Source organism: Heterostelium album, assembly GCF_000004825.1.
Source record: "Heterostelium album PN500 unplaced genomic scaffold PPL_scaffold15, whole genome shotgun sequence".
Taxonomy (NCBI): Eukaryota; Evosea; class Eumycetozoa; order Acytosteliales; family Acytosteliaceae; genus Heterostelium; species Heterostelium album.
In genome coordinates, this window is record NW_008805077.1 from 320001 (window position 1) to 333236 (window position 13236).

Here is a 13236-nt window from a genome sequence, read left to right on the forward strand (position 1 = left end):
CAGATAATTATATTCAACATATAATCCAGCATACAAATCATCCAGATGATTTTATTATATTCAACGAATCAACTATACTACAATTCAGAATAATAATGTAAAATACCAACAAACAACAGATATAAATATCCCAGATAGAGATACAGAAAGGAAAAGAAATATAGACAGAAGATCTAACATTAAATATATAAATAAAACTAAATCTATAAACAAAACTAAATACTTTATTTAATTAATTATATATTATTATTAACTACTATGGACATAAATAACAATAATAATAACAATCAACAAGACATTACAGGTTTCATCCATTTGGCATTTGATAGTTGAAGATTCCATTTCATTTTAATATATTGTTGTTTATTTTCAACAAATCTTTGAAATGGAGAAAAGTTTGGGAATTCATAAATTTCTTTTCCAATCTGTTGAAAAAAACCATAGTTGACATAATACTCCCAACTTTTAAGGAATTGACCATATTTCAAAGTAGAAATTTCAGTTTGAACTTTCACTTCAGCATTTTCGATTTCATTTCGCAATAGTTGAAAAAATTCAAGTTTCTTTTCATTTCTCTTTGATATTTCGATCTTCTCTTTCAATTCTTCCATTTTTGATATATAAAAGGGTGTAAAGATAGAGTGGATTTCTTCAGATGAAATGAACAGTCCACTTGGGTATGATTCTTTGTAATATTCAAAACATCTTTCATTGTAAAATGATGATGATTCAAAATTAATTGTAAAAGAAAATGTTTTACTTCCAATGAATTGATCCAAAGTTGTGTCTACAGATGTTAGACTTCTTGATGATGCTATTGTTTGTAATTCAATTCTCTTTTTGCACTTTTCAAGTTCGATCATTCTCTTACAATCATCCAAGAAATATTTCTTGACAACTTCACCAGTTTTGATATGATTTCCAGAGTTGAATGCTTCCAACAAATCCTTGACAGAATCTGAAAAAGATGAAGCAGATTGAAGTTGGTTGGAGATTGATATCTTATCTAAAACTCCAACTTTAATTGCTTCAACCAATCTTGGATGTAAAATAACATCCATTGATGTAGATTCATCTTCCATTGGCATAGTTGGGAATTTGAATGGAATGATTTCAATACTATCATCTTGAAGTATTTCTTTGCATTCATTGACACATTTAATGACAATATCTGGTTTGAAATTTGTCATAATGAAGATCTGTTTGGTAATTGGTTTCAATCCAAATTGTTTGGTTGCTACCAATCCTTTCTTGAAAACTTTCAGAGCATCATACAAAAAGTTTGCTCTTGTTTCTCTACAACAGAACATCATAACGGGACATAAAGTAGACATCACCATATTCATGGCCCAACAATGTTCTTCTTTGATTTCGAAACCTTCCATATCGATTGGTTCTAAATTGACTTGATTTCCAGAGATTCTTGATCTTGTTGATTCTGACATCACCATTGCACCTTTGGTAAAAGATTCTGAATCGAATGATAAATCAGGTTTTGATATTGGGAAGTACTCAGCTTTGATTCCATAGAGAATGTAGAGAATGATATTACAAATAGTTGATTTACCAGCTCCAGGAGCACCAATGAAACCAATTAATGTTTTACACTGACGGATGGCTGTTGGATCTGAAATAATTTTACCGTTTTTATCTTCTTTTAAATATATAGATAAATCCATTTTATTCAAAGTTTTGTTTTTTAAAATTAAAATTGATTTACCTAATAAAAATTTGAGTAAAAATTTTAATTAAAAATTTAAGTTTTCAATTTAAACTCAAATTTTAACTTTAATTTAAATTTATGATCTTATCTTTAATTTAATAATTAATTTAAAAATAAATAAAATTTGATCTATTTTTAAACAGATATTTGAATAACAAAAACTAAAAATTCAATTTCAATTTCTGTGGTGTTTTTGTTACTTTTTCACACCTTTGCCAAAAATAGTGTTGTATACTAACTTTAATTAAAATTATAAGTTCTATAGAGAAAACATGTTTAAAAAATTTTTAAAAATTTAAGTTTTGAATTAAAATGAAGAAATTATTAAATAAAATCGTTGGTTGATATCAAAAAAAGAAACTTCTCTATCTCCTCTTTTTATTTCCTTGTGGTATTTATTATTTTAGGGTATTATATTTTGAAAATTTTATGTACCCACAGGTGTGGGGTTTTAAATGATTTTAACAATTTTTAATGCAAAAAAAACAAAATTAAATTGTTAAGTTTAGAATTTATTTAAAAAACTTAAATTCTTAATTATATTTGATTTCTTTTTATATTCCAACTTAATTTATTATTCATTAATCAAATCAATTAAATCAATAAAAAAATGAAAAATATATCTATATATTTAAAACAAGATAAAAATGGAAAAATTATTTCAGATCCAACGGCCATCAGTGTAAAACATTAATTGGACTTATTGGTGCTCCTGGAGCTGGTAAATCAACTATTTGTAATATCATTCTTTACCTACTATATGGCTTCAAAGCAGAATACTTTAAAACATCAGATGATCATAAATCATTCACCAAAGGTGCAATGGTGATGTCTGAATCAGCAAGATCAAGAATCTCTGGAAAGCAAATCAATTTAGAACCTTTGGATATGGAAGGCTTCGATATCAATGAAGAACATTGTTGGGCCATGAATATGGTGATGTCTACTTTATGTCCCGTTATGATGTTCTGTTGTAGAGAAACAAGAGCAAACTTTTTGTATGATGCTCTGAAAGTTTTCAAGAAAGGATTGGTAGCAACCAAACAATTTGGATTGAAACCAATTACCAAACAGATCTTCATTATGACAAATTTCAAACCAGATATTGTCATTAAATGTGTCAATGAATGCAAAGAAATACTTCAAGATGATAGTATTGAAATCATTCCATTCAAATTCCCAACTATGCCAATGGAAGATGAATCTACATCAATGGATGTTATTTTACATCCAAGATTGGTTGAAGCAATTAAAGTTGGAGTTTTAGATAAGATATCAATCTCCAACCAACTTCAATCTGCTTCATCTTTTTCAGATTATGTGAAGGATTTGTTGAAAGCATTCAACTCTGGAAATCATATCAAAACTGGTGAAGTTGTCAAGAAATATTTCTTGGATGATTGTAAGAGAATGATCGAACTTGAAAAGTGCAAAAAGAGAATCGAATTGCAAACTACAGCATCATCTTCCTTGTTAACCTCAGTCGATACCACATTGGTCCAATTCATTGGAACTCAATCATTCACATTTACAATCAACGTGAAATCAGCATCATGTTACAACGATAAATGAGCTGAATATTTCCAACAAACTTATCCCAATGGACTATTCCTTTCAAAAGAAGAAATCAACGAAATCTACCAACCAATCTATGACTCAAAGATCGAAGATTTGAAAGAGAAAATAGAAATCTCTCTTGCAAAAGAAAAAAAAGAAAAGAAACTTGAATTTCTTGAGAAGGTTCAAAAAGAAATTGAAAATTCAAAAGCTAAAGTCCAGGCTAAAATTCTCAAATTGAAATTCGATAAACTATTAAAAAATTGGGATCATTACATCGAAAAGGAACATTATGAGAAACTTGGAGAAGAAGTATATGAAATTCCCAACTTTTTACCTTTTCAAAAGTATATGGAAAAGGAACAACAAAATCTCAAAACTAAGTGGAATCTTCAAAAGTCAAATGCCAAATGGATCAATCCAGTCCAAGCTTGTGGGGATTTAAAATGTGCAGGTGGTCATAAGCTTAAAAATACAGTAGTTTGTTCTGAATGTCCTGGTCATTTATATTGGTTAGATGTTCCAACTAGATCCTATATGTGTAGGGGATGTGAGAAGTCGTCAAAATTCCACAGTCTTGATCTAATCTGTACGAGATGCAAATCAGAATCATACTGTAAAATTCGTGTCTAATGAATCCTTTGTTTTTATAATATATAAAATATCTAATTTCTCATTTTAAATTTTAAATTTTAAATATCAAATATGTCTAAATATTGACAATTCAATTTTTTTTTAATGTTTGCTTTGATTTGATCACAAAAACTTCGCACATAATTAAAATTTAAAAAGTATGGATCATAAAAAATAAAAACTACTAAAATATGTATTTTAGAAATCAAAGATATTTATTTTTGCTCTAGTTGATTTAACGTTTTTGCAAAAACCTATATTTGTCTAAGAAAACAATGTTCACCTCACCCATTTTTTTTAAATAAGAGATTACTTCATACAAAAAATTGTGAATTAAGGGTTGAATTTTGAATATGTGTTTGTAAAGAGATAGTTGAAAGAAATAAAATAGATAAAAGTTTAAAGATAATATATATACAATTAGTTTTCAAGGCTTAAATAGCTTTGTGGTGATGAAAAACACAACAATATACGTTTGTGTGATATAATTCTATTTTTTTAAATAATTTTTTTTTTTATGAAATCTAATAAATATAACAATGATTTAAGAAAAAAAAAAATAATACAATCTGATCATACATTTGATAGTTTCCAAAAAATTGGATAAAACAAACTTTGCGAAAATTAGTTTTATTTATTTTATTATGGAAAAAGGATATAGTTTCTAGTTGTTATTAATGTTAAATGATAATATTAAAATTAATTAATATTTAATGAAGTAATTAGTTTGATAGATTCCCGTGCTCTTGAGAGGTAACGGCTTGTCAAATTTTTATAGGCTATTTTAGACTGAAAATCACCGACTACGCATGATGCTGAACACTACTCTCTTTCTTTATGTTTTTGGATGATGGTGGTCGTGTAGGTTGCTGAAACAATGTGGTTGTGATTATTTGTATGGTTAGTTGACAAGATCACATTGTTTTATCAAGGGTGTAGACTATTCTGAAACAAAAGAATTATCATGCTTTTAGAAATCGAAACATTTAGAATTCTAACATATTAATTGAATATAACCATAATTAGTATATATTAGGTATCTATCAATATAAATTCTATAAACATTCACTATTCATTTTTAAAAACAATATTGTTTTGTTATTTTTGTTGTTTTTGTTGATTAACTATATTAATGTTATCTTTTGTTGTTGCTATCATTGTTTATATTGACGGAGAGGTTGTAGTTGTAGTACGAATGTTTATAACAAATAGTGTAGTACTGCCATTAAGTCATTATAAAAAATTGGTTTTATAACTATCAAATCATATAGTGAAACAAAACAACAATTAAGGTTATAGTGGTAATTGTTGTTGTAGTTGTTGTGACCTGTGACGAAGATGATTGTTGTTGATTCAAGTAAAGAATTCGCTAATCTTACTAATAAACTATATAATAGATAGATAAACTTATTAGCTAATGAAATATAATGTAAGATTGGATTTGTGATAATTTGTAGATGATGTATATGAATGTTGATAAAGCTTTAAATTGATTATTATATTCCAACGACTGGTTCAGTGACACCTTTAGAGTAAAGGTGTTGCTGCTAGATTTGTAGTTGAAGCTATTACTACTCACTTTTAACACAGTTACATTATATTATGCCTAACATCTAATCAGAGAATAACAATGGAAAAACTAACTTGGTAATAAATCAAATAATAATAAATAATTTTGTTATTTTTTTGAATAAAATTATATGTTAATATAAACTTGTGTATATAAGTTAGGTTTAATATAATTGATGAATAACTTCGTACCTGATTGTATTAAGTTAGAAATGACTCTACTCTAACTCTATCATTGCCAAATATACAAATGTAGTTCTTCAATGAAACTCTTGACATGCATGTTTATATATAATAAATACCACTGATTATTATTATCTTTGTTTAAATTAAATATATCTTTCATTATTCGAATTGCAAAGCCATTACTAGAATCACAACTATTTATTCTAGAGTGTGCTTCATATATATCTTTTTAACAAAATAAAATTTAAATAATTAAAAAAAATCAACAATCATAAAAACAACTGAATTTTGGCACAAACAGAAATATTAATATTAGTATTATTATATTTGTAAGGATAATATTGTTGTCTCAATAACTTTTGTTAGGACTTTCTTTGAGTTCAAGCAATGGTTAACAGAGTATGAAAATTCTTCATATTTCTCTTCTATGCAAAAGTTATCAGACTTAAATCTTGTCTACCATCTAATGATTGATATTATATATTATTTATTTATATTTATTGAAAGATAACATTGTGATCTCTTATAACCCTTGTTAGGCTTTTCTCTTTGAGTTTTAGCGATAGTCAACTTAAATTTCTGTTCTCTATTCAAAAGTTATCATTAGGCATAATTTCTTATCTAATATAAACATTAAACTAATCCATATATAATTATATTCCGTTACTATAATATCAATCTACATCTCAGTTACTATTCATGTCGTGCGGCTCCGTTTTCGGAGTATGTTCAACATTTTTAAAATTTTAAGTTTTTTTTAATTTAATAATTTAATTAAAACAAACCTAAAAATTTAAACTTGATTTCTTTCAAAGAATTCTTTTAAAATTAAAATATTAATTTCTATTTTTCTATTTATTTTGGTTTTAAAGAAGTTAAACTAATCATTCCTTAATATTTATATTTCCTTCCAAAAAATGTTATTTTACATCCAAGATTGGTTGAAGCAATTAAAGTGGGAGTTGTGGACAAGATATCAATTCTTTTGGCAAAAGAAAAGAAACGTGAATTTCTCGAAAGTGTTAAAAAAGAAATTGAGAATGCCAAAGCGACAGTCCAAGTGGAAATTCCTAATCTAAAATTCGATGAACTATTAAATAATTGGGAATATTATATCAATAAGAGATACTTTGAGAAACTTGGAGAGCAAGTTAATGAAATTCCCAATTTTTTACCATTCCAGAAATTCATGGAAGAAGAGCAACAGAAATTGAAGGCTAAATGGAGTCTTCAAAAATCCAATTCCAAATGGATCCATCCAGTTCAATCTTGTGGAGATTTAAGGTGTGCAGGTGGTCATACCCTTAATAATACAGTTGTCTGTTGGGATTGTAAAAACGAATTATTTTGGACCGATGTTCCAACTAGATCCTATATGTGTAAAGGATGTGATATGTCCTCGAAATTCTATTCACTGGATCTCAAATGTATTCGATGTAAAGAAGAAGCATACTGCAAAATTCGTGTCTGATCATTCATTCATTTATTCATTTGACTAATTTAATTGCTAAAACTAAAATAAAATAAAAAAAATTATAATAATAAAAAAAGAGTATTATGAACAAATTATTTAAGAATCATTAGATTATATTAAAATTAATAGGAATATGGATTTACTTAAACCATAACATTGCTTACTTTCAAGTTAAATATATAAAGGTAGTCTATAGTTGTTAAATTATTATCATGAAGGAATTGACAGTAGAATAACATCGTGGCGTAGGTGTATGGGAGATTTGCTTACCTTTTGGAGATTGAGTGTTAAGGTTTACAATACTTTAATAGATCATATGTTTTGGTTGTACTTGTTGACATCATTTCTTAACAAGATAGTGTACAGGTTCTTTGGTTGTTTACATATGTCCAATAACCTTTGTAGTTCCTAGCAAGTATCCAAATCAAATGAACAACCTTTGTCGCACTGCACCCCACTGATTCAAACGTGTGTACAAATATAATGTATCAATATAAACTCTATAGACATACACTATTCTTTTTTTAAAAAATAAAAACAAAAGATCATGACCATAAATTGTATGCATTGTTAAGTTGACAACAACAAAGATGCAGACACGATTGTAGTTGTTATTGGGATAGAAGAATTATCATGTTTAAAAAATACGATTTGAAATGACGATCGATACTAACTTGATTATTGATATATTAGAGCTACCCTTTCTAAATTTTAATAGAAATGATAAACAAATGTAGCTCTTCAGTGCATGAGTTGTTGTTTTATTATTGAAGGACCATGCATTGTTAATACTACCTATCACGTAATAATAGCTATTATTATTATCTATATTTAAAAAAGCGAATTCGCTTTATCTTATATATCTAGATATTGATATCAATTATTTATAATATCATTGTGGCTCTTCACTTTAACTAATGAGTTGTTAATATCTTCTATCTCTATTATCTTTGTGTTTTTAAACTGAGACACCTGATGCACCAACTTCTGCATGCGTAATAAAAATATTTTTTAGTTTGATTTCTTTATTTTTATTTTTATTTTTATTTTTTTGGTATTTCATTTTCTTTATGATTTTTCTTCTTCTCATTTTTGCTTCTTAATTCGCTTTGAATTCACCAATTCCATCCAATATTAAAATCAATCGACTAGAAATCGATGGAACTTTATTAAAGCCTATCATTTCTCCCGACTGAATTGGAATCATTTCCTTTGAAAGGGTCAACAGATGCAGGATCGTGTAGCGCAGATTGTCAGATTCCTCCATTGATTAAAGAGTTGAAAGTTTCTTTTGACCTTATGTTAAAGTCTCAACATGAAATACCAAGATCAATCCAAACTTTCTAATATAATTAGAAAGTTGGATGATAATTACTATTTAATACTAGGTACCTATCAAAATAATTTAATAGCCAAAATATTTAATCAATCAAATTTGGTGCTCTATTTTAATCCTTTAGAATCTAAGCTATCACTCAAAAGATTCACTCCAGATATTGATTTTCAAATTTTAGTTTATTTGGTTCAAATCTAAATTTTTAAAATTGACAATCTTTTTTAAAATCCTGTAAATAATTAATTCAAATAAATTCTTGTTCATAACAAATTCCAAAGGTTATGTGAATTCAATTCAAGCTGAGCTTTTATTAAAACAAAAAAAAAATAATCAAAATATGTATAATGGTTGGGTGGTGTGTATAACATATGTGGGGTGTTAGATTTTAAACACACTTTTCAATTTCTAAGGGTAGGTGGTAGTACTATTTGAAGTAATAGAATTAATTCAACATTTATTTAAGAGGAAAAGGAAGTTTAGATTTTATCAATTTTGTTTTAAATTTAAAGTCAAGGAAATATATTTAAAAATGTCTTTTACTTAATTTTGAAAACAGCCTAGATAAGTTTATTAAATCAAATTTTACTTGTACCTTTGAAGAGAGATTAATATTATTATAAAATAAAAATAAAAAATAATTTTTTAAATAAAATTCATTGTGTGAAAATAAATAATTTTTTCACCTTGAGTATATACATTTTTTTTATAAAAGAGTGTTAATTCATAAAGATAATTCTTTTTTGAGAGTTCTATTATAAAGGGGTTATATATAAGTTTAAAAAATGAATATCATAAATCCCATTAGGGTTGGTTCTATATTTTATTTTAATTTTTAGAATGATCTTCATACTATCTGTCACAGATATATAAATATTTATTTAGCTATTTTCAATTTTTAAGACATGACTACTTTTTTAACTATATTCCGCTCGATTTTTTTAAGAAAAAAGATTTTTCAAACAATTAAAGATATTAATTATTTTTATAATCATTTTTCAAAAGAAAATCAATATATTGGAACTCTTCATTCTGATATATATGATTGGTATGATTTAGGTTGTTTTCCAGATCAATTAATTATTTTCAATTATATAGATAGATTTAAAAATATATTTAACATAATAAATTCACTTTTAAAAAATAAATTAAATAATAATAATAAATCAATAATTGATCAATTTGATAATAGAATAATTAATAATTTCAAAGAATTATTTAAAGAATCAATTTCAACCGCCTTGGGATATGAAAATATTGAAGTATTAAAGTTTATTCAAAATTCTTTTTCAGATGAAATTGATTACCAGCGAATTCATTTCAATTCAATAAACTATCATAATCTTCAACTAGTTGAATACCTTCAAAATAATGGATGGTTTAGAGGTCATGGAACTGATATAATGGATTTAGCTGGAAATGGAAGTTTGGATGTTATTCAATTTCTTCATTTCAATAGAACTGATGGTTGTACTGCTCAAGCAATGGTTAATGCAGCATCAAAAGGTAATCTCGCTGTTGTCCAGTTCCTCAACTTCAATAGAACAGAAGGATGTAATCATCTAGCAATAGATTACTCTTTAATTCATAAACATTTCGACACTGCTAAATGGCTTCTTATCAATAGATCAGATGAATTTACAACGATTTCAATTGAATGTGCAGCATGTGAAGGAAATTTGGAGATTTTACAACTTCTATGTGAGAAGAATATAGTAGATATAAACCAAATAAACATTGGAGGAAAACTACAGTCAATTCAATACTTGTTGGAGAATACAAACTTTCGAATTGGAGAACTATCAAAGAAATATTCAATTAGAATGGGTGATTTGGATGTTATCAGATTCCTAAATGAGAATACAACTATTCAGTTGACTTGGACCTCAGAAGATATGGATTACGCAGCAATTGAAGGTCAAATGGCAATTGTTAGATATCTTCATGAAAATAGGACTGAAGGATGTTCATCAAATGCCTTGGAATTTGCAATTGGAAAAGGTTATTTGGATGTAGTACAATTTTTAAATGAAAATAGAACTGAAGGCAATGTATTACTAGGAATTGAACATATATTGGGACATTCAGAGATTAGTACTGGTCAGTTTGAAGTTTTCAAATACATCTATGGGAGATATCCTTTCTTAAATCTACCAGTTGATGTAATGGATCATTTCGCCAAATTCCGAGATTCAACTGCACTCCAATGGTTCAAAGAAAATACTACTTTTCTATGTACTCCTGATGCCTATTTGAAATCCTGTATCTCTAGATGTGTACCCAATCAAATGCTATCGATAGTAAAATGGATCAGAGACAATACAACCTTTCCAATTCCTTATGAAACTGATAAATTCCAAATGATGCATAGATCGTGTGACATTTTGGATTTTATCAAGTATCTACACCAAAATGGAGGAACTTTTTCAACCAATTCTATGGATCTATCAAACAATTTGGAAATCACTTTATTCTTACACTATAATAGAACTGAAGGTTGTACACATCAAGCAATCACCAATGCTATTCAAAAAGGTAATTTTAATTTAGTTAAATTCCTAAGTCAAAATAGAACTGAACTTAACAACTTTGATTATTTAATCTATAATCCATTACATAAAATCCCTATATTACAATTTTATGTATATAGACTTAAAATAATAAAAGAACTCAATATATAGAAATTATAACTTTTACTTTATAGTCAATAATTTACAAAAAAGAGATTTAACTTTTCTAATTATTATACATCTATATTCAAACTAGATCGATTAATTTTCAAACCTCTTGAAATTTGTAAATGAAATTGATCTCGATTGATCTGATTACACAAGTATAAAATAATCGGATCACATTGACCCTATTTTTAATTTTTACATTTTTTTTAAAAAAACGAAAGTGGTTGGGAGCCAGTTTCGTTTTGTAATATAAATATTAATAATTATATATAGTATAATTAAGTTTTCTTGAAGTAATTCTATCTATTCAAAAAAAATGGATAGACAATATCAGTTGTTCAGTCAATTACTTGCATCTTTTGTTATAAGAAATAAGATTTTTCAATCTGTAAGCGATATTAATGATCGAATCATATCAAACTCAAAGAAACACAATGTTTTAAGAGGTAATTGGTATGATATCAGTTGTTTTCCACACCTTTTAATAAAATTCAACTATATTGAAAGATACAAACAAATATTCAATACAATCATTAGAGATAGTAACAATAATGATAGTAATAATGAAACAATCAGTAAATATAAAATATTATATATTGAATCATTAAAGACTGCAGCAAAGTTGGAGAATCTAGATGTAATTGAATTTCTCCATCAATCACTCTCGAATGAGATCGATTACAACTCTATCCTTGAAGCCAAAGTGGTGGGAAGTAAGATCAAAGTGATAGAGTTCCTTCATAAGAATGTTGACCATTGGTTCGTTAGTAAAGGCAAAGCTTTAATGGACAATGCTAGAGATCTGACTCTCGAGGTAGTCCGATTCCTTCATGAAAATCGCAGTGAAGGATGTAGCAGCGAAGCTATCGATGAAGCAGCGCGATGGAACAAACTAGATATTCTCAAATTCCTCCATTACAATAGAACAGAAGGATGCACACACAATGCCAAATACTTTGCTGCTCTCAACGCAAACATGGATATACTCATGTTCCTCTATGAGAATAGAACGGAAGATTGTCCACCGAATACAGCCAGTATGACCACCTGCACTGGAAAAGCATCGGTGACTCTCCTCAAATATCTTTTGGATAACGATCCAAACCAGAAACTCTCTGAGAACGACATAGACGGTGCTGCTAGAAGTGGAAATGTTGATGTTGTCAGGTACCTCCATGAGAATACTACTGTCCGTTGCACTACCGATGCAATGAATAATGGTGCGATCGATGGCCACTATGAGATCGTTAAATTCTTGAATGAAAATCGTAGTGAAGGATGCACGTCTGAAGCTATGGATTTCGCAGCATACGGTTATCTTGACGTTGTGAAATATTTGCATGAAAACAGAACGGAAGGATGTTCAGAACAAGCAATGCTATCAGCTTCAACACGTGGGCACTTGGAAATCCTCAAATTCCTCCAAGAGAATAGAACTGAAGGATGTTCCCAATCGATATTAGATGACACCATGCGATATGGTCAGTTTGAAACGTTCCGATATCTCTTGGAGAAACGTCCCTATCTGACCTATTCACCGTCGGCAATGGATAATGCTGCGAGATGTAAAGATACGACAGCACTCCAATGGTTCAAAGATAATACAACCCTCCGAGTTACAATCGATGCCTATAGACATGCAATCGATCAAGCGAATCTTCCAATCGTTAAATGGATTCACGAGAATACATCACAAGCAATTCCAGCATCAGCTTTGGAAGAAGCTATAAACTGTAAAAAAAGAGATCTCGCAATCATCAAATATCTTCTTGACAACGGTGCAGTTGCAACCTCCGATACTATGGATAATGCATGCAGATTCGATATCATTTCATTCTTACATTATAATAGAACTGAAGGATGTACATCTAGAGCAATGAATTATGCAATTAATAGAGATGATATTCAAGTTATTAAATTCCTAGAACAAAACAGAACTGAACACCTGAATCTCGACTTTTCAGTTTGGAAAGAAAGAAAGGCCTATGGATATACATCAAGATTAAAACTTCTCAAACAATTTAATATTTAAATAAATAATTAATCTTTAAGATTTAAATTATAAAAAATATCTCATGATCAA

The 13236-nt window shown here is 28.0% G+C and overlaps 6 protein-coding genes across 6 annotated transcripts; 5 read left to right on the forward strand and 1 right to left on the reverse strand.

Moving 5' to 3' along the window:
* Positions 1-287: 287 nt before the first annotated feature.
* Positions 288-1679, reverse strand: PPL_10845 (uncharacterized protein; the record flags this gene model as incomplete). The annotated part of the gene is made up of 1 exon (XM_020581608.1): positions 288-1679. The coding sequence occupies one exon, from the start codon at positions 1677-1679 to the stop codon at positions 288-290; it is 1392 nt and encodes a 463-aa protein (XP_020427924.1).
* A 356-nt stretch (positions 1680-2035) lies between these two features.
* PPL_10846 (uncharacterized protein) lies at positions 2036-3295 on the forward strand (the record flags this gene model as incomplete). Its single annotated transcript, XM_020581609.1, has 3 exons — positions 2036-2063; positions 2131-2164; positions 2389-3295. 3 exons carry the CDS (start codon positions 2036-2038, stop codon positions 3293-3295), a joined length of 969 nt encoding a protein of 322 aa, XP_020427925.1.
* Positions 3296-3631: 336 nt separating this feature from the next.
* On the forward strand, positions 3632-3913 carry PPL_10847 (uncharacterized protein; the record flags this gene model as incomplete). The annotated part of the gene is made up of 1 exon (XM_020581610.1): positions 3632-3913. One exon carries the CDS (start codon positions 3632-3634, stop codon positions 3911-3913), a length of 282 nt encoding a protein of 93 aa, XP_020427926.1.
* Positions 3914-5045: 1132 nt separating this feature from the next.
* On the forward strand, positions 5046-8676 carry PPL_10848 (uncharacterized protein; the record flags this gene model as incomplete). The annotated part of the gene is made up of 6 exons (XM_020581611.1): positions 5046-5102; positions 5985-6103; positions 6605-6818; positions 6852-7133; positions 7502-7553; positions 8603-8676. The coding sequence occupies 6 exons, from the start codon at positions 5046-5048 to the stop codon at positions 8674-8676; spliced, it is 798 nt and encodes a 265-aa protein (XP_020427927.1).
* Positions 8677-9516: 840 nt separating this feature from the next.
* PPL_10849 (uncharacterized protein) lies at positions 9517-11250 on the forward strand (the record flags this gene model as incomplete). Its single annotated transcript, XM_020581612.1, has 3 exons — positions 9517-9523; positions 9574-11117; positions 11242-11250. 3 exons carry the CDS (start codon positions 9517-9519, stop codon positions 11248-11250), a joined length of 1560 nt encoding a protein of 519 aa, XP_020427928.1.
* A 219-nt stretch (positions 11251-11469) lies between these two features.
* PPL_10850 (uncharacterized protein) lies at positions 11470-13185 on the forward strand (the record flags this gene model as incomplete). The annotated part of the gene is made up of 1 exon (XM_020581613.1): positions 11470-13185. The coding sequence occupies one exon, from the start codon at positions 11470-11472 to the stop codon at positions 13183-13185; it is 1716 nt and encodes a 571-aa protein (XP_020427929.1).
* Positions 13186-13236: the final 51 nt, after the last annotated feature.